The following is a 19,268-nucleotide window of genomic DNA, read 5'->3' on the forward strand; positions in this document are numbered from 1 at the left end:
GGCACCATCCACCGCCAGGTCCGCCACCTCCTCCATTTGTTCATCATCCGCCGCCACCAGGACCACCTGGGCCACCACCAGGCCCGCACGGTCCACCACCGCCTCCATTTGATAATCATCCACCACCACCACCAGGCCCGCACGGTCCACCCCCTCCTCCATTTGCTCATCCACCACCGCCACCAGGACCGCACGGTCCACCACCTCCTCCAATATTTGATCATCCTCCAGGACCACCAGGTCATCATCCACCACCTGGGCCTCATCATGCTCATCCTCACCCTCCACCGCCTTACTAGCATGTACCTCTTTAATTATGCGTATGTTATAATAAAGTCATACAGGTTATCAAATATTATATATCTACTCTTCTGTCCATTCTCACTTGTTAATGTTTGTCAGTATGGCTAAATCCATATCATTTGTTTTTTTTTTTTTTTCCTGGTGATGAATTACAAGCACATTATCTTTATTTATTGCGGGATGAAATTAATTGTTATCTTTATGTTCTTTTTTATGTTAAGCTCTTATAAAATTAAACCCCAATGGGTTAGCGGTAGAGGCTTGCGGCTTTCAAGAATATTACCCCTTGAAGTCCCGAGTTCGAAACTTCTTTAAGTGCTACTTTTCTCTTGTGGCCAACCACTTTGGCAAAGTTCGCGACTCAATGTCCAATGCTTTGAGTAGTACGAAGTATTAGACTAGGGATTAGTCTAGTACTAATTTTAAATGGGCCTTTATGCTTGGTTCACAATTGACATGTAAAGTGGGGTGAAGTCTGACTACTGTCTGACTTATAGGTGAAATTAGGATCACCTGATAAAATAAATAAATAAGTAAAAATAAAATAAAATAACAAAAAAGACTGAAATCGTCCCAAAAAACCAAAGGTGCCACCGCTATTTTTTTTCTCATAAGATATGATACGTCCATGATCCATCATATCACAAAAGGCAAAAGCGACACAATGTTAAGAAATAAAAAAAATTAAAATATTTATGGCCCGTGGAAGTGGAGACCTTTTCAAAGTTCCATGGTTGAAAATAAAGGAGAGTTCCCCTGCTGAAGTGAGTTCCTATATCCCTCTTTTCAGGGCTTCCCCTCGAGTCCGTTGAAGCAAGCGATCTAATCATGCCCAACTCCAATTGCCATGGTGATAGAACTCTCCCTAATTTCCTCTTCCTCCTCCAAAGCCATCCATAAGATTAATCTTCCTCTTTTTATGCATCCGCGAAAACCTCAACCATTGAAATTCAAATCAGCTGACAGTTTAGATCCGCCCATACGGCCGAACGAGCGAAGCGACAAAGATGCAATACATCTAACGATAACTGTAAAAAATGTACCCCTACAACTCCTAAAAGAGAGAAATCTTTGACTTAAAAAAGAACCTAGTAGTCGGGACGATTTCCAATTAATGCCGGACTAGAATGTTTGACATGGGAATGGAGTGCAATTGGTACACCGAGTATCCACCCGATTAGCCAAGGTCATGCCCAAATCTTAGAAGGATTATCTCCGATTCAAAATAACTGGAAATGAGCCGGTTATTTTTAACATAAGAGTAGAATTATCAAAAAAAAAAAAAAAAGTAAAATGACAATTATATCCTCATGTTAAAACCAATTGACTTCTCTAGAGAGAATCCTTATCCTAAATTTCAAGCCCTAATGGGCCATGAGAGTTAACATGTGAGCTGCTTAAATAATAATTAATGGAAAATGCATGGTAGAAATGATATATAACTCCCCAATGCCTCATCCTAGTTGTCATATTATTCTCGGCGAGATATCAGGCAACATCCTTAACCCATTAGTGACATAGGCGACACCTGACCAAAGGAACGCCTAGCTAGGGCTCTATCTACAAGTAACACTTGGCTGAGGCCATACTTAAGATAAAAAGAAGACCAGTAGAATCCAATAGGGCTACATTGTGATCTTATTGTTTGATATGATTGTGTACAAGAGGTTCTATTTATAGAGCTTACAAATGATTTGAATTTATTCAAATCTAATCTAATTCTAATCAAATTCCTTTATTTAGGATAATTCAATCTTCATCAAACCCCTAAATTTAAAGTAATCAAATCCTTATTATAGATAAGGATTTCTATCCTTATCATATAATTTAACATGTGCATCGTATAGAGACACTTCGCACAAGAAGTACATACTATAATTTGCATTACTCTTTCTCGTAGCCCCTCTCTTTGAGAAATTCTTCAACTACCATTGCTAATTTAAGTGTCGGAGATACTCCTCGTTGGGACTCAACCTCTCTCACTTTCTCCCTTGTAAGTGCTCATTGTCTGAGGTTGATCATACAATCGACTGCATCATGAAAACCCAAGCATCTTTACAATGTTTTTCACTAAAATATGAAGCAAAGTCGAGGTTAAAATGGCTAATATATGATGCCAAATCAATATGGTGTGAGATTCGCTGATAACTTGATCATCAGAAGAAATCAACTGTTTGTTAATTAGCTTCAATTCTTCCATTAATGCGTGCTTAATTTGTGCACCAAAATAAGTCGATCATTTTTTTTTTGTCCTGAGCACAATCCGAGCAGAGATATTTCCATGTGAACATCTGTTTCTGCCACATGAGTCTCTTATGAGGTGGCCAAGGTTGGTTTCTTTTTGAACCAGCTGTGACACTTCTATTGGATCGAAAGCGCTAGCGAGCATACTTGGTACCTAAGTTAAACACCCCTTTATCCGCCATTCTTCCAACTAACAGTCCATGAATTTCATGTTATCCAGAAACTTCCCCTCAGCTTAATTTCCCACCTATATAAAATATGGTCTATATAGTTTTGATCGTAGTCTCTGTAAGATACATTTCTCCTCCAACCTTTCTTTGCAACTAAGCGTTAGAAAAATAATGTCCTTCCATAGACATCCACATCCGCACCCGCACCGACCACCTCCCCTGGATCCTTTTGGGCCACCTCCACCACCCCCGCCACATATGTATGGTCCGCCACCACCTCCGCCACGTCCTGAATTCTATCATCCGCCACCGCCACCACCTCATCATCACCACCACCATCATCATCCACCAGGACCACCCCCGCCACCTTATGGTTATGGACCACCTCCTGGTCCCCCTCCACCACCGTTTCTAGACCCCTATCGTCCTCCTCCACCCTGGCATCGCCATCCTCCGCCTTACTAGCATGCACTTCAATTCTAGAAGGCTGCTGCAGAAGGGAAAGGATGCATAAGCTTATAAGGTTCTTTAATTTGCTTGTTTTATTTTGAGAAGGGAAAATAAGATGCTAGCTCTTTTCCTGTCTTTATTTGTGCAAGGTGTGTAATTTTCGCTACCTATTACAGCAGTGATATATATGAATATAAGAGGCTTTATAGTCTTGTTTTTTGTTTGATACACTTCATATATAGCTTGTCATATTTTTTGTAATTTGTATACCCATAGGAGGATAAAGAGGGAATGATTATTCTTATCATCGATGTCTAACAATCTGTCACCAAAATTGCTAAAATTTTGATCAGTTGGGTTGCTAAGTCTCTGATGAATGAATAAATCTCTGCTAAGTCATTTCTAAGCTAATGAATGAATCTCATATAAACTCTCTTATAATTGCTGCATAAATTGTTGGAAATCCCAATCCATCTTTGTCTGTGGCCAATATCATGCAGTCAATTATATCGATAAAATGGTCCGCATAAAATACAATATAAATAAGAATTCAAATCAAAATAAAACACAACTTATTACTAGATAAGATATACCATATAAACATAAACATAGATAGTTGTATAGCAAGTCTTTTGCTCCAAGCCAATAATTTTCAGTCTTCTAATTTAGCCACCTTACCTATCTAATTGAGACAGGATTGCAGCCTTGGAATTGTATCAGTTCTTTATGCCAATCCATTATGAGCTAAAAGTTGCCCATCAAAATATCAAATGTTCTCTCTCTTGCCCTGGTTGCCTGCAATAACAACAAAATTTAACCAAAGTACAGCTTTTAGTAGAACAAACTTTTAGATAACTCACTACTCTCTAGTTGTTACCAAGAAATGGGAGAAAGAAAATAAAATGCAATTGCTCCCTTTTTTTCACATTCTTAGCAACCAAGTCAGCCAAAAAAGGTTAGGATAAAAACCTGCTTGTGCCAATTAGTAGATGCTGTTAAAATAGAGAGTATAATTGCTTGCACACTGGATCCTGTCAATATTCCAATCCAAAGCCCCCTTCCTCTTAAATGCAGAACAAAACTCAAAAGAACAGCTACTGGAATTCCCACTAGATAATATGCTCCCATTTGCTGCCATCCACTGCCTCTTGCAACCCCTGATAACAGAGCAAATTTATGTTTTCAAAGCACTTGCACTATGCAAATAAAAGGTTACCTAATTAACGAGCACTCGCATTTGACTAACCAAAATAGCCAAAAGGTTATATTGGCTATCCTTGTAGCGACAAGTAAAAAACTCCTTATCCGGTTAGCCACTTTGGCTAAAGATTTGACTAGCTGGTGTATTACTTAGTGAATTTGCTGAGCATTGTAGCTCAAAAATGCATAAGTTAAATTCATAAAAAAATCAACATGATTATCTCTCCTATTTGGGAATAGTGAAAGTAAATAGCTAAAATGCTAAGCCGAGTGTAGGTTCTTTAAAAAAGTAAGTAAAATAGAAAAATATGTTCCTTAGCTAAACATTTACTGACCTGAATGTGAATGCTTATGCGTGTGCAATGAATACATATGACCAATTTTATTACAGAGGGGAAAGGCTAAGCTAAGAATTCTGCTGTTGGGACATAACGGTATAGCTTGGATTTGAGGTGTCAAATGACCTTAGCATTATATGGACAAAGTATGAAATTGACAGCAATAAACGTTAGAAAGTAACCTGAGAGTACTCCTAATAAGCTGTCCACGCTGACTGAGAGACAAAGCAGGGGAACCATTTTTGCAACATAGGCCACAACTTCCTTCTCATTGCAGTAAGCATATCCCAAGACATGGTGGCTGCAGTAGAGAGCACTGCTTACTACAGCTGCCTCTGCAACTGCAAGGACTGTAACAACCCCAACAGCCACTTGGGCTGCCGGTGGATTTCCCGCTCCCAATTCATTCAAAACTATAATGATTGGCATAAAATTAAGGAACATATTAGGAACTAAGCAAAAGTACATAGAAATAAATAAATAAATACCGATTTTTTAATAGAAAAAGAAAATTACCAAACCATTGTAGCAGAAGAGATGGCAAGAAGGAAGAACTGCCTAATGCTCAGGAAAGTATCCATGGAAAACCGGACACGGGTTATCTCACAGGCTGATGAGTATCTCATATAAAACCAAAGCAAGATAACGTTTGACCAATATGATATGCCAATGGCTAATGCTGTGCCCATAGTTCCTAATTCAAACTTACATACCATAGCGGCATAGCCCAACTGAGAGGTATATGCAAACAAAGAATTGCACAAGAGCTTACAAGCATTGGAAGGATCAGGTTATATTAGAGGAGTATTTTTGTCTTTTCACTTTTTGAGGGAACAAAAATACCTTTCTAATATAACTAACCAAATATTATCCAGTTTAAATGAACTGGAGAGGATCCTAATTCCCATAAGAAAGGAAGTCAACCCTGCAAAATAATGTTCTTGCTGCATTCACAAATTTTGAAGTGTTCAGCGAATTAAATGCCTTGCATTCACAACTCTTAATAATGCCACCTATAACACCCCCATCCCACCTTGAGCTGATATAGAAATGTTATATACTATATTTTCGTCTCGGGTTGACGTAACAATGCTACATATTATATTTTTATTCTATTAGGGGACACTGATATTCCCATGATTAACTCCTAATAAACTTCACTAATTTATTATGTACAAAGTAGAAACTGAATTACATTTCAATCATTCATTTTACATGTTGCATTATTACTAAAAAAATTTGACACATTAAAATAGTCCGGTTTGCTTAGGGGATCTGCTATTATGGCATTGAATCATTCAATCCAAACAATTCTCTGCAGATATTGTTCCCTTAAATACCCTCTCCCTCGCCTTGGCAGCCTGCAAAATCAACATAGAAGTTCATCAACACTAAAGATAGTTTCACATTTTTACAAAGAGGGTAAGGTTTTGAATAATAAGCTAGCACCTGTTTTTGCCAATTTGTGAATGCTGTTACCAGAGCAAGCAATATTGCTTGTACAGTAGAACCAATCAATATTCCAATCCAGAGGCCCTTCCCTCTCAAATGTAGAACAAAACACAATACAACAGCCACCGGTATCCCAACCAAGTAATATGCCCCAAGATTCACAAAAGCGCCTATATGTTGCCACCCGCTTCCTCTAGCAACCCCTGATGTAAATCAGAAAATAGCATTATTGTTGTTTTCACTGGAATAGGATTTAAAGTTGGTCATATAGTTCATGATCAGTAGGTGCAGAACTGACCAGAAAGCACAGCTTGTGAGGTATCCATGATAACCGAGACACAAAGCAGAGGAGTCATTTCTTTGATATAATCCACAACTTCCTTTTCATTGCTGTAAGCATATCCCCAGAAAGAACGGCAGCAAAAAAGAGTTGTGCTCACAATGACTACCTCTATGACTGCTAGAAACATCACAGCATTTACAGACAGCCGTGCTGCAGATGGATTCCCAGCTCCTAATTCATTTGAAATCCGAGTGCTACAAGATGCCAATTGCATTCATTTTCAGTAAAACATGAATGTTGATGTATGCACAGCACATAAATATGTTGCATACATGTGATGGTATATGCATCAGAAGATAGGCTTATAGATTGAACCTTGCAGCGGCACCAGCGCTATATGGAATGAAGTAGTGCAATGACATCGTGGTAAGGCTGCTCACAGAGTCCATGAGAAATTAGAAGCAATCGCATTGATAATTCTCTAATCTTATGCACAGAAGTGATCAAGGAGGCTAACCATATAGAAAGAACAGAGGTTTCAAGCTTCGGATTTGGCAGAAGCCCAGAGAGTAGTATAAGCAGCTCAAATGACCACCATTCAAGACTGGTTTATAATCATTGGCATGAAGATAACAGGTTAAAATGGAAGGAGAATCCAAGAAGAAATCCAGTTAAACAGTAGAAAGGAGATGTTACCAAGCCATCAAAGCAGAGGGGATAGCAAGGCGAAAGAACTCCCTCATGCTTAGGAAAACATCCTTTGAAAAGGAGACCCAGGTTTTCTCACAGGCTGAGGAATACTTTATATAGAGTCCGAGCATGATTGCATTCAACCAATATGATAAAGCAATAGTCAAAGATGCTCCAGTTATTCCTAATTCAAACTTAATTAACAAAGCCCAACAAAGAGGAACATGGAAACATAGAGTTGCACATGAGCTAAAGAGCATTGGAAGGATCAAGCCTTGAGATTGGAAGTACCGAACCAGTGATTGGAGAATAGCATACCCAAATAGTGCAGGGATGAGGTAAATTGAGTATTTGCCAGCTTCAAGTGAGATTGAAGCATCTTGGCCTAGCAGTGTTAATAGTTTGTCCATGAATATCCAGAGGACAGAGACAGGCAGACAAACCAAAGTAAGAGAGAATATTGCACAGTAAGTGTATATCCCCACCTTCTGGTACTGCTCTGCCCCATATGCTTGCCCACACAAAGTTTCCAAAGCACCAGCCATCCCAAACTGCTTGGCATTTCAAATTGGGTCAACAATCGTGCACAAAACCTTACATTAGGAAGTAAAAATTGACATACTGCTGTTAATCAGATTTGAGATAGGTGGGGACAGACTCATAATGAGGGCAAATCATATTAAGTATTTAGTGTTTGAAAGGCTTGATAATTGTCTACTACAAATACATTAGTTCTTACACACGATATATTCATGATGGACAATTAAGGGGAAAATACCGAAGTATCACCACTTTTGCAATATAGTCTCTAATGTTTAAAAAGTGATGATGGACACCCACATACTTCCAAAATTTGACAAGTTAGCCCATTCGTTAACTTCTTCCGTCTTTTTTGATAGAATGTTAGTCACTTACGTTGCACATGACTTTTTACCACCTCAACTCTTCAAAACGCGAATAGGGGGTGAAGTGACAATTAAAAGAAAAAAAACCAAACCAAACCCAACAACGCAAAAAAAAGGGGGTGGCAAACCATTTTGGGGTGGTTTCGGCCACTTCCATTTGGCCACTTGGGGGTAGTTCGCCACTGCCAAATGGGGGTGGCTGGCCACCCCTACTTTTGTTTTTGTTCCTTTTTTTATTATCTTGTTATTTAACCTTTTGTTTTAAGGGATTTCAACTTCTTAGCTAGCACAAAACTAGGTAAACCCTCATTAAGAGTACGCTCTCTAATCTACCGACTTACTTTTTGTCTCTGTTTCCGATCCCTATGAGTGTAGCCAAAAGACTGGAGAAAGTTCAAAGAGATTTCTTATGGGGAGGGATGGGAGACGAGCCTAAGATGCATCTTGTCAATTGGAATCAAGTCTGTCGTCCCCTTCGGTACGGCGGGCTTGGCATTCGAAAGTTGCATCAGTTTAATCAAGCTCTCTTAGGAAAATGGCTTTGGAGGTATGCGAATGAGAGTGAGGCTCTATGGTATAAGGTTATCAAATCTAAGTATGGAGATCAGGATGGTGGGTGGTGCACAAAGAAGGTCTCGGGTTCCCATGGTGTGGGCTTATGGAAACACATTCGTCAAGGTTGGGATTTTTTTGCCAAAGGCATCCGTTTTGAGGTGGGGGTGGGTTCGAAAGTTCGTTTTTGGCATGATATTTGGTGTGGGGATTCCGCTTTGAAGCATGCTTTCCCGTCCTTGTTCAACATTGCCAGACATAAAGAAGCTTGGGTGAAGGATAACTTCATGTGGAGGAGTGGGGTGGTCAAGTGGAATGTCATTTTTGTGCGGCCCGTACAGGACTGGGAGATGGATTTGATTTCTGCTTTCTTGGACCGGTTGTACTCTTGCAAGATATCCACAGGTTCTGAGGATCGTATTCGATGGTCATCGTCTAAGAAAGGCAAGTTCGAGGTTAAGTCACTTTTCAAGGCCTTGTCTAATTTAGATCGTGAGGTGTTTCCTTGGAAGAGCATTTGGCGTACTAAGGTGCCTATGCGAGTGGCTTTTTTTGGGTGGACCGCGGCCTTAGGCAAGATTTTGACTCACGACACCCTACGGAAGAGAAGCTTTGTGATAGTGGAGTGGTGTTGTATGTGCAAGAAGGATGGAGAGTCAGTCGATCATCTTCTTCTCCATTGCGAGACAGCGAGCATTCTTTGGCATACTATTTTTGATCGTTTTGGGTTGCATTGGGTCATGCCTTGCAAGGTGAGGGGCTTGTTCGATTGCTGGTGGTCGGGAGGTCGGTCCCGAAGGGTGGTAGTGTGGAAGATGATCCCTCTGTGTCTTATGTGGTGTATTTGGAATGAAAGGAATGCTAGATGCTTTGAGAACTCCACTAGGACCATAGAGGAATTGACCCATTTCTTCTTCTTTACTTTGTATTCCTGGACAGCCGCTTGGCTTGCTCCTAAAGGGATCAGTTTCTTTGATTTCCTCTTTCATTTTTCTCCCTCTTAGGCGCTCTCTTTTATACTTTCCGTGTATGTGGGTTGCGCCCCTCTGCGCTTTTTATATCATTATTACTTATCAAAAAAAACCTTTTGTTTTTTTTTTTTTAACACTTTATCCCAGAGGCATGTTAGGAAGTTTATTTGATAAAAAAATCATGTGCGACACACATGACTAACTTTCTGTTAAACGGAAAGAGTTAATGAATGAACTAACTTGTCTTATTTTGAAAGTATGCTAGGTCTATCATCAATTTTGGAACTTAAAATGCAAAAGTAAGGATACTTGGAGGTTTTAAAAGTATTTTCCTCAACAATTCATGTAATTTTCTTTCGTACACCGAGCAGAGCTATTCAAAAAACTTAAAATATTTTAATTCTAGAATCATTGGTCAAATCAAGACAAGAATTTGAGACATAGAACAGAGAATTCTTATGCTAATCATGATAAGCAATTGAATTAATATAAGCTTTCAAAGTGAAGAATATTTTGAAATGTCTCGAAATAGAACAGAGAACAGAGGACACATCTCTCTCCGCGATCCCCATCCATGCGAATGTGTTGAAAGTGATTGAATGAGGCAATTAGCAATATCAATAAAATTGAAAGGTAAAGAAAGGGAACATTACAAGAAGACTGAAGCCAGTGACGATAGTAAAAGAGCTGGCGATAGCGACGCTGGCGAGTTCGAGTTCACCGAGATGTCCAACCATCATCACCGATACGACCCGCAGAAGAAACTGTGACAATGTAACCACCACCATGGGAGCTGCCATGCAGCTCACTCTTTTAAGCTCCTCCGTGAAGGCACCCCATGTTTCCCTCCCTTCCCTCCTTGACAATAGTAGTGCCTCTTCCATTCCCTTACTAGCTCCGTGTATGAGAATGCTCTTAAGGAGCTGTTTGGCTCATGGAACCCTAGTTACTCCCTGGTATCAGATTAATTCCCAGAATCGTGCTTTCTGTTTTCTAGGAAGGATACTTCGTGTGAGAGAGATTGAGCGGTACTGATGCCAACCGTGGGATCAGTTGGCATATATAAAATCGAACCAAATCGAAAAGATACGAGGTCCGATCTGACTATAGTGGAATGGAACCTACTGCAAAACTGGAAAGAGATTTTCTTGCCGTTCTATGAATGAAGTTTGGGATTGCTATCGAAAAATAGAAGTTTTAAGTGAGCAAAAGTTTTATTTTACAGTTTTTGTCATAAGTGCGTTTTGATCATTTTTAGGCTTTTTGGACCCTTAAAAGCGATTTTAATTTTTTTATTAAATGAATACTTTTTTTTTTTTTCAAACGGATTTTTTGAGTGTTAAAAATATTTTTAGGCCCCTCAAACGCAATCTCAAACAGGCCCTAAGTGCCTTTTAAAAGTATGAGAAGTAATTTTTTCTTAAGGCAGAGTTTTCTTCCAAACTGGGTCGAAGAATTTCCTCTAACCTAATCTATAATAATGACATTTGTCATTTGAGCATGTGAAAGTCACATGTTTTTTTAATAGTATAGACAAACTTTGAAGCAATGTTATTTAAAAAAAAAATGTGCGTCTCACATGCTATTAAAAAAAAAAAAGATACATGTTACTTTTATAGACTAGGTTGGAGGAATTTTCCTCCAACCTAGTTTAAAGGAAAACTCTGACTTTTTTTTTTTTATTAACATAAGAATATTTGATATTATTTTATTTTATTAAGTTGCCTAATATATTCTAGGGTTTAGTATATGATTTCTTCCACACTGCTTAATACAATGTAGTCGTTATATGCTTCCGCTCTCTCTCCTTCTTCCGCTCTCCAACTCTCCAATATATTTTAACAATATATTTAACATGATATCAGAACTATATTTAACATAATATTGGAGCCACTTTTTTGTCGTCTTTAACATAGTATTGGAGCCACTTTCTTGTGGCCTTCAACGTCATTGACGTTGTCTGGCACAATCTGTCTACTCTCTACTCTATGATGACTTGTGGATCTTGGGAAATCTGGAAGGTCTTGGCATTTCATTTCTTGAGAAACTCTATCCTCCTTTTCTACTTCATTTTGAGGATGATAAGAGGTTTTGCATGGTTCAATGCGATTCTGGCATTGTTTACTGCGTGATAATTGACGTTGTTCCTAAACCCTCGGAGAATAGTTTGGCTATCTCTCTCGTGCACACCCACAAAAATAAGGCGAACAAGCCTTCTCTCATCAAGAATTGCTTTTTACTGGAGCAACAATATAATGGGAACCTCAAATGAACCTCCTGTGCTGTCCGTGATGTTTGTCTGCTTAGATTTTATGATATTTGCTTTTCAAAAAATAAATAAATTCAATCCGTATTTATAACTTATTTAATTAAACGAATTAAACTTTTTAATCTTAACCTTTTAGTTTTGTGTCGGGTTCGTATTGAATTCGTGAATAGTGTAAAAAATTGTGAGCTTGAATTAAAACTACTAGTACACTCTCTGCAAACAGCACGCTTGAGCAAAGATGATTTTAATTAAGTAGCTACACTTCAAAAACTTCATCTTAATCACAAACTTTAGCACATAATTAAAGGAAGCCTTAAAGAAAAAAAAAAAAAAAAAAAAAAAAAAAATTATCAACTTCTTTCAAGTTTCTTCTTTGATGATGACTGAATCTGATCCATTGTCTACTGCAGTTTTCCCTTCAAATAACCTTTCTCTGGCCTTGACTGCCTGCAATGTCAACATACAAATTGAACCCAGCTATATTCATATCATCCAATTATTTCTTGGCAACCAAACACATATTATAGCAAGCATTCCCTGTAAAACGAATGGCATTATATATTGTTCAAGAAATGGACACTAGGGCTACAAACCTGTTTTTTTCCAATTTGTGAATCCTGTTATAAGAGAAAGAAGTGTTGATTGCACAATAGTACCTGTCACAATTCCAATCCAAAGCCCCTTCCCTCTTAAATGTAGCACGAAACCAAGCACAGCTCCCACTGGGAGTCCAACCAGATAAAATGCCCCAAGGTTGACATAGGCACCTATATGCTGCCATCCGCTTCCTCTAGCAACCCCTGATGCAAGAAATATATAAATATATAGCCTCCTCAAAAGTAAAACAAGAAGGTTTTGCAGAAAATTCAAATGCTTGAATGAAAGGTAAGAAACGAACCAGAAAGTACTGCTTGTATGCCGTCCATAAAAATGGAGACACAGATTAAAGGAGTCATAACTGCAATATAATTCACAACCTGCTTCTCACTGCTGTACGCATATCCCAAAACATAGCAGCAACAGAAGAGAGTCACGCTTACAATAATTGCCTCTGTGACAGAAAGGAAGATTGCAGCCCAAATAACCACTCTAGCTGCTTGTGGATTTTGAGCTCCCAGTTCGTTTGAAATCCTAGTACTGCAAAGTAGTTGGTGTTTTATTTTTATCAGTCAAATAGATGGATACTTTTAGAGCATGTGTTGGGATTGTATTATGCATCTTAAAAAATACTTCTATTACTTCGAAAGTTCAGCGAAAGTAAAAAATTGGTATGTTCGGTAAAAAATTGGCTTGTTTGGCACCTTTTTACTCTAAAAAACCGACCCTCAAAACTTCATTTTTAAAAAAACTTAAAAGATGAGGCTTTTTTTTTTCAATGCAATCCCAAAGGGATTCTAAATTAGTTCAAAAAATGTACATTATGCATGTGACAAAACACCTGTACCTTGCAGCAGCCCCTAATCCATAGGCTACAGTGAAGTGCAATGTAGAAATTGTAAGGCTGATAAAACGTAAGAAGAAGAAAAATAAGAACATGTTGTAAAAGTATCAAATTTGTCCAATACAGAGGTGATAGGTAGAGGTATAGAAGGGTACCATATGGAGAGCACTGAGGTCTCCAGCTTTGGATTTGGTAAAAGGCCACACAGCAAAATAAGCAGCTCACACGACCACCATTTTAGACTGAATCGACCATTAACATGAAAACCAAACCATGTAATTTTCATGGAGGAGATTAAATATTTATTGACAGAAAGAGAAGCGAGAATTAATCATTACCAAACCATTACAGAGGAGGGGATGGCCAAGCGATAGAATTCTGAGATACCAAGCAAAGCATCTTTCGAAAAAGGGACACGGGTTTTCTCAAAGGCTGAAGAATAAATCACATAAAAGCCTAGCAAGATCACGTTCAGCCAAGTTGATGCACAGAAGGCTACAGCTGCACCAAAACTTCCTAATTCCAACTTATACACGAGTCCAACATGCAGGAATATGGAAGCATACAATAAAACAGGACGCAAAGAGCATTGGAAGAATCAAACTCTGTGACTGGAAGTACCTGTTACAATATAAATTAAATGACTAAATGCATCTCTTCGTATTAGCTTAAACTTTTGAGATGAATTGTAATTTAACAGTACCGAGTCAGTGGCTTAAGTATTGCTCCCCCAAACAGTGCAGGAATGAGCCACATCGAGTATTTGCGGGCTTCAAGTGATATTGTAGGGTCTTGACCTATGAGAATCAACAGTTTGTCCATGAAAATCCATAGAACACAGACTGGGAGACACACCAGAATGAGAGAAATGATTGCACTGTAAGTATAAGTTCCAAGTTTTTTATACTGCTCTGCTCCATAAGCTTGCCCACATAGTGTTTCCAACCCACCAGCCATTCCCGACTGCTTGCAAAGTTGAAACGCAAAGTTCAAGTAGTTAAAATATGATAAATGACTTCATAAAAGACATGCAATATGCTATTTTCACAAGCACCTTTTCGCTAACAGAGGAATCAAGGGTCAAAAGCTTGCCTACCAAGACCAGCATTTGTTTAATTTGTTGACTTGAAATGACAAAAACTGTAACAGTGTAACCATTTACCAATGTTATTGTCTTGGGTTGATTTTGGTACCCCGGCAGACCAAAGACTCAATCTTATTCTCATCATCACTTGTTTTTTTAATAGCATATAAAGAGTTTGAAAAAATTCTATAAAAAAAAGTATATGTTTCACATATGCTAGCTATTGAAAAAGTGTTGCTTCTCGCATACTAAGAGACACATGACGATTTTATAAACGGGATGTTAAGAAAATTTTCTCTAACCCAATTTGAAAGAAAATTATGTGCAACTCCAACCCCATAGTTGATGTAGAACAAGTTTCCTTATAATTTCTTAAGACCCAAGTTTGTTTGAAATTAAGGCGACCTTGAATGAAGTAATGTCCTTAATCTCAGTCCGTTGACCCCTATTTTCAGGCCTTAAGTCTATTTTGTTTGAGTTTATTTATTCTAATTTAGTCTTTTGGCAGAATCGATGGGAACACAAAATATTATTTTTGTAATTTTTTAGTATCTAGGCAAAGAAACTTATCAGGAAAAGAGTCCCAGAAGTTTGAATTGTATTGACTTTTTTTTTGTAAGTAATTGTATTGACTGGTTTTATATATTGAAGTGAAATACTTCTTTGAAAAATTTATCTCAAATTTTGGTGGACATTAGAATTCAAGGACATTAGCAGCCCCTTCAACTTGCATATTCTTATGAAATTTCATGCATGTTCAAAATATGTAATATCTCTTTTTCAAACCATAGTAAATGAGTTTTTGTTACAAAAATACAATATATTAATCCGTGTCGTCTATTTCATGACGACTATATATTATAACCAAGTCAAGAAATCAATCGCTAAAATTAATTACTGTTGCATGTTTAGTAAATAAAAATAATTGTTTAAAAAAAACAGAGTAATAGGTTGAACAATATCATTAGTACAAAATAAACTGTGTCTTTCATAACAAGATCACGGTGCAGATTGATAACCTGCAAATTAGATTAAGAAATCAAGGTGATTTGCATGTATTATATACCCTTAATATTGCTTAATAATAAGAATTTTCGGTCGAAAATCTTGTGGAAGTGAAGATGGTGATCATCAAAGACTTACAAGAAGACTAAAGCCGGTGACATTGGTGAGAGAGGTGGCAATGGCAACGCTAGAGAGGGAAAGTTGACCGAGGTGTCCAACCATTATAATCGATACCACTTGCAAAATATATTGAAATATTGACACCGCCGCCATTGGTGCAGCTATAGAACTTGTCTTCTTCAGCTCCTCCACAAACCCACCCCATGTTATCGCCCATTTCTTCTCTTCACTCTCAAGCATTTCTTCCATGCCTTCTGTTTTTCCTCACAAGTTGAGCTTTATAAAGAAGGAGTAAATAACAGGCTCACTGCTGGTTAGTTATTCTTTTGCTTGGCTTCATGTGGTATCCAATATGACAAAATTGTGGTTAGGATTTTGATTGTTGCTAATTTACTACTCTGCTATATAGAGTTTGTTATGAACAGGGACGGAGCCAGAAATTTTTATTTGAAGGAGACGGCATGAAAGAGAAATATATTAATATATATAAAAAAAATTAAAATTGGTACCCATTCCATATTAACAAAAAATAAACAAAACAAAAGAAACAAGATATTTGTTTCTTAATATAATTCAATTTTCAACTCAAACACCTATTAAAATAAAACCTAGTGTTTTGTTGCAGTTGTGTTGTTTCAGCTTCTATGTTGTTGCCCTTGATGTGTTAAAATCTCTTTCTATTGCTCATGCCTAATTTTTTTAAGGGTTAAATATTTTTTTGCCTCCTAGGGTTTAAACTCTTTATTATTATTTTTTTTTCTCTCTTTAGGGTTTTATTTTTATTACAGGAAGTACTTGTGGTTTTCATAAAGACAGAGATGGTACCTCCGTTAAAATTCCGTCTAAAACTTAACGGAACGCCACGTTAGCACCAATCAAATATCGCCACTTGTCATATAATTAATTTTTTCAAGAAAATATTTTTAAAAAAAAATTTATATTTTTTCAAAAAAAAAAGGGCAAAAAAAAATAAAAATTGGAGGGTGGCTTGCAGGCCGGTTTGGGGGTGGGGAGCTACCCCACGGCCGGAGCCACCCGCAAGGAGCCAAAGGGAGTGGCTGAAACCACCCCCAATGGGTTTGAGGGTGGTTTCAGCCATTCCCTTTGTCTCCTTGTTGAAGGAAGCCAGAAAGCACCAAAACCCAGCGTCAATGGAGATGAAGAAGAGAAGCAGTAGTACGGTGTTCTTGGTGAAGGAAGCCAGGAAAATCATGGTGGCGATTATGACAAGCTGGTCCCCCAATATCCTCCAATTAAGTGGGTATGGCTTGGAAGCCATGGATCTTTGTGAAAGCTTGTTTGGTTATTGGCCTTGCTTGGCTAGAGAGAAAAGGAGATGCAGTAATCATAGTCAAGAAGAATGTGCAGATGAAGGAGGTAGCAGCACTGTAGAAGGGGGTGGCCGAACCACCCCCAAATCCGCTGGGGGTGGTTTCGACCACCCCTTTGGCGAGCCACCCCCATCTGGCCATGAGGGTAGCTTGCCACCCCCAAACAGGCCAGATGGGGGTGTGCAGCTACCCCCAATTTTTTTTTTTTTTTCTTTTTTCTTTTCTTTTCTTTTCTTTTTTATTTTTTGAAAAAATATAATTTTTTAATCTTTCTAATTTTTTTTTTAAAATATTTTCTTAAAAAATTTAATTATATGACACGTGGCGACATTTGATTGGTGCTGATGTGGTGTTCCGTTAAGTTTTGAATGAAATTTTAACGGAGGAACCATCTCCGATTCTCCATCTTTATGAAAACCACAGAAATAAAGAGTTTAAACTCTAAGAGGCAAAAAGTATTTAACCCTTTTTTTAATTACATATTTGGCGAGTACGACTTTTGCTAGATTTGGGTTGTTTTAAGTAGGGGTGAGTATCGATCAAAACGGTCCGATTTTGGTTCTTATCGGTTATTAACCGATAATTTTCGGGTAAACGATTTCTTAACCGATACCGGGCCTATAAAGATTTTAACTGGAATTATCGATTATAAGTTATAATGGTACACGATTAAACGGTTCGGTTAAACCGGTTAACCGGTTCTAAATCTCACATTTTTCAGTTTTATCTATTTCTCTAACCTCCGAGCACAAAAAGGCACTCTTACCTGAATTGAATCTTCGATGCTAAAAGAGAGGTCTGTGACTATGAGAGCAGATGTTGCGAGAAGTGGAAAGACAAAAAAAAAAAGAAACCCATTCTCCCGCAATGGCCAGACGGAAAACTGGAAAAGAAAGAAAAAAAAAATGAGGAAGAAACTAGAAAGAGTCTGAAAGTGAAAGACAATTGCGTGCCAGCGTGGGAGGAGGAGAGAAAATAAAAAAGAAAGAATAGAAAAGAAATATGTGGCATGGGAATTGGGAAAAGAAAAGAAAAGAAATGACTAAGTGTGTGAGTAGGACTGTTGGCCAAGTGGAAAAGAAAAGCGAAGAAAAAATAAACAAAAAGAAAAAATTAAAAAATGGCCATTGTAGCATCTTGAACCCACAATCACAAAGTTAAGAGCATTCCTCCATACCGGTTCTTATAAGTTAAAACGGTTAACCGATAACAAATGGTTAATCGGATTAATAAAAATTTTGGTACAAAATTTTTAACTGATAAAAATATCGGTTAAACGGTTACGGTTATTATCAGTTTGGTCAAAATCGGTAGACGGCCGGTAATCGGTAACCAGTTAATCTGTCCACCCTTAGTTTTAAGGTTAAGATATAAAATTATTTTTGTCATAATATCGCCAAGGACCAAGCCCTTTTTTTCTGAGCAAGGCCAATTATAATAAATAAAATTTTAAGCCATGGGAAACATATATCAACCAACCCCCTCCCTCCGTCTCTGGTTATAAAGAAACTTCTTCATAAAATATATGATATGGGCCCGTGAATGATTTGTTGGATAGTTGAGTTTGATGGGTTGCTGAGTTTCCTAGTTTTCTGGAGAGAAATTTAGAGGTTTTGGGTTGATCTGATGCCAATAATATGATTTGAAAATTATATATTATTCAACAAAATAATATGTATGCGAATGTAAACATAGCTTTCGTATAAAAAGTATAGACTATAGAGGTCGGGTCTTTTTATAAGCAAAAGCATTATTCTAAGTTCTAACATTCTCAATAATAATATTATTAAAATAAAAAAAATAAAAATCATACGAAAATAATTATTATAATGAAAATGCCGAATGCGACAACCATATATTAGTCAACAAAATAATATATGTATTCGGACGTAAACATGGCTTTAATGTAAAAGCAAAGGTTAAAGTTTAAAGGTCGAGTCCTTTTACAAGCAAAAGAACTATTATAATATTTTGAATAATATTATTATTAAAACGGTAATACTCATACAAAGACAATTACTACGAAAAATATTAAGATTAAATGATAATGTCGTAATATAGGTTTAATGAAAAAATGATGACAAGTGGCAAGGTCAAGTGGCTAAATTACTGAATAATATTATTATTAAAATAATAATTATAATGAAAATTTTATGATTAAATGAATGCAACAACTATATTTTAGTTAACAAAATAATATATGTATTCGAACGTAAACATAGCTTTAGTATAAAAGCAAAGGTTAAAGAGTCTAAAGGTCGAGTCTTTTTACAAGCAAGAACATTATTATTCTAAACATTCTGATTTCTGAGTAATATTATTATTTAAAAAAATAATCATACAAAAACAATTAAGTGATGTGTAAAATATGTAATTTTGAGTAATATTATTATTAAAATAATGTAAAATCAATTATTGAATAAACAATAGACGACCAATGTAATTTTTTCCCATGAAATA

The 19,268-nt window shown here is 37.2% G+C and overlaps 1 protein-coding gene and 1 pseudogene across 1 annotated transcript; both read right to left on the bottom strand.

The window, feature by feature from the left end:
* Nucleotides 1–2,955: 2,955 nt before the first annotated feature.
* On the bottom strand, nucleotides 2,956–10,706 carry LOC132180859 (protein DETOXIFICATION 8-like). Its single transcript, XM_059593836.1, has 10 exons — nucleotides 10,212–10,706; nucleotides 7,137–7,681; nucleotides 6,958–7,044; nucleotides 6,816–6,872; nucleotides 6,456–6,694; nucleotides 6,155–6,360; nucleotides 5,222–6,066; nucleotides 4,888–5,118; nucleotides 4,137–4,324; nucleotides 2,956–3,962 (listed from the first exon to the last, which is right to left on the bottom strand). The coding sequence occupies exons 1-7, from the start codon at nucleotides 10,440–10,442 to the stop codon at nucleotides 6,004–6,006; spliced, it is 1,428 nt and encodes a 475-aa protein (XP_059449819.1). The 5' UTR covers nucleotides 10,443–10,706; the 3' UTR covers nucleotides 2,956–3,962; nucleotides 4,137–4,324; nucleotides 4,888–5,118; nucleotides 5,222–6,003.
* Nucleotides 10,707–12,187: 1,481 nt separating this feature from the next.
* Nucleotides 12,188–15,726, bottom strand: LOC132182107 (protein DETOXIFICATION 12-like; annotated as a pseudogene).
* Nucleotides 15,727–19,268: the final 3,542 nt, after the last annotated feature.

This window comes from Corylus avellana, chromosome ca5 (genome assembly GCF_901000735.1).
Source record: "Corylus avellana chromosome ca5, CavTom2PMs-1.0".
In the NCBI taxonomy this organism is placed as follows: Eukaryota; Viridiplantae; Streptophyta; class Magnoliopsida; order Fagales; family Betulaceae; genus Corylus; species Corylus avellana.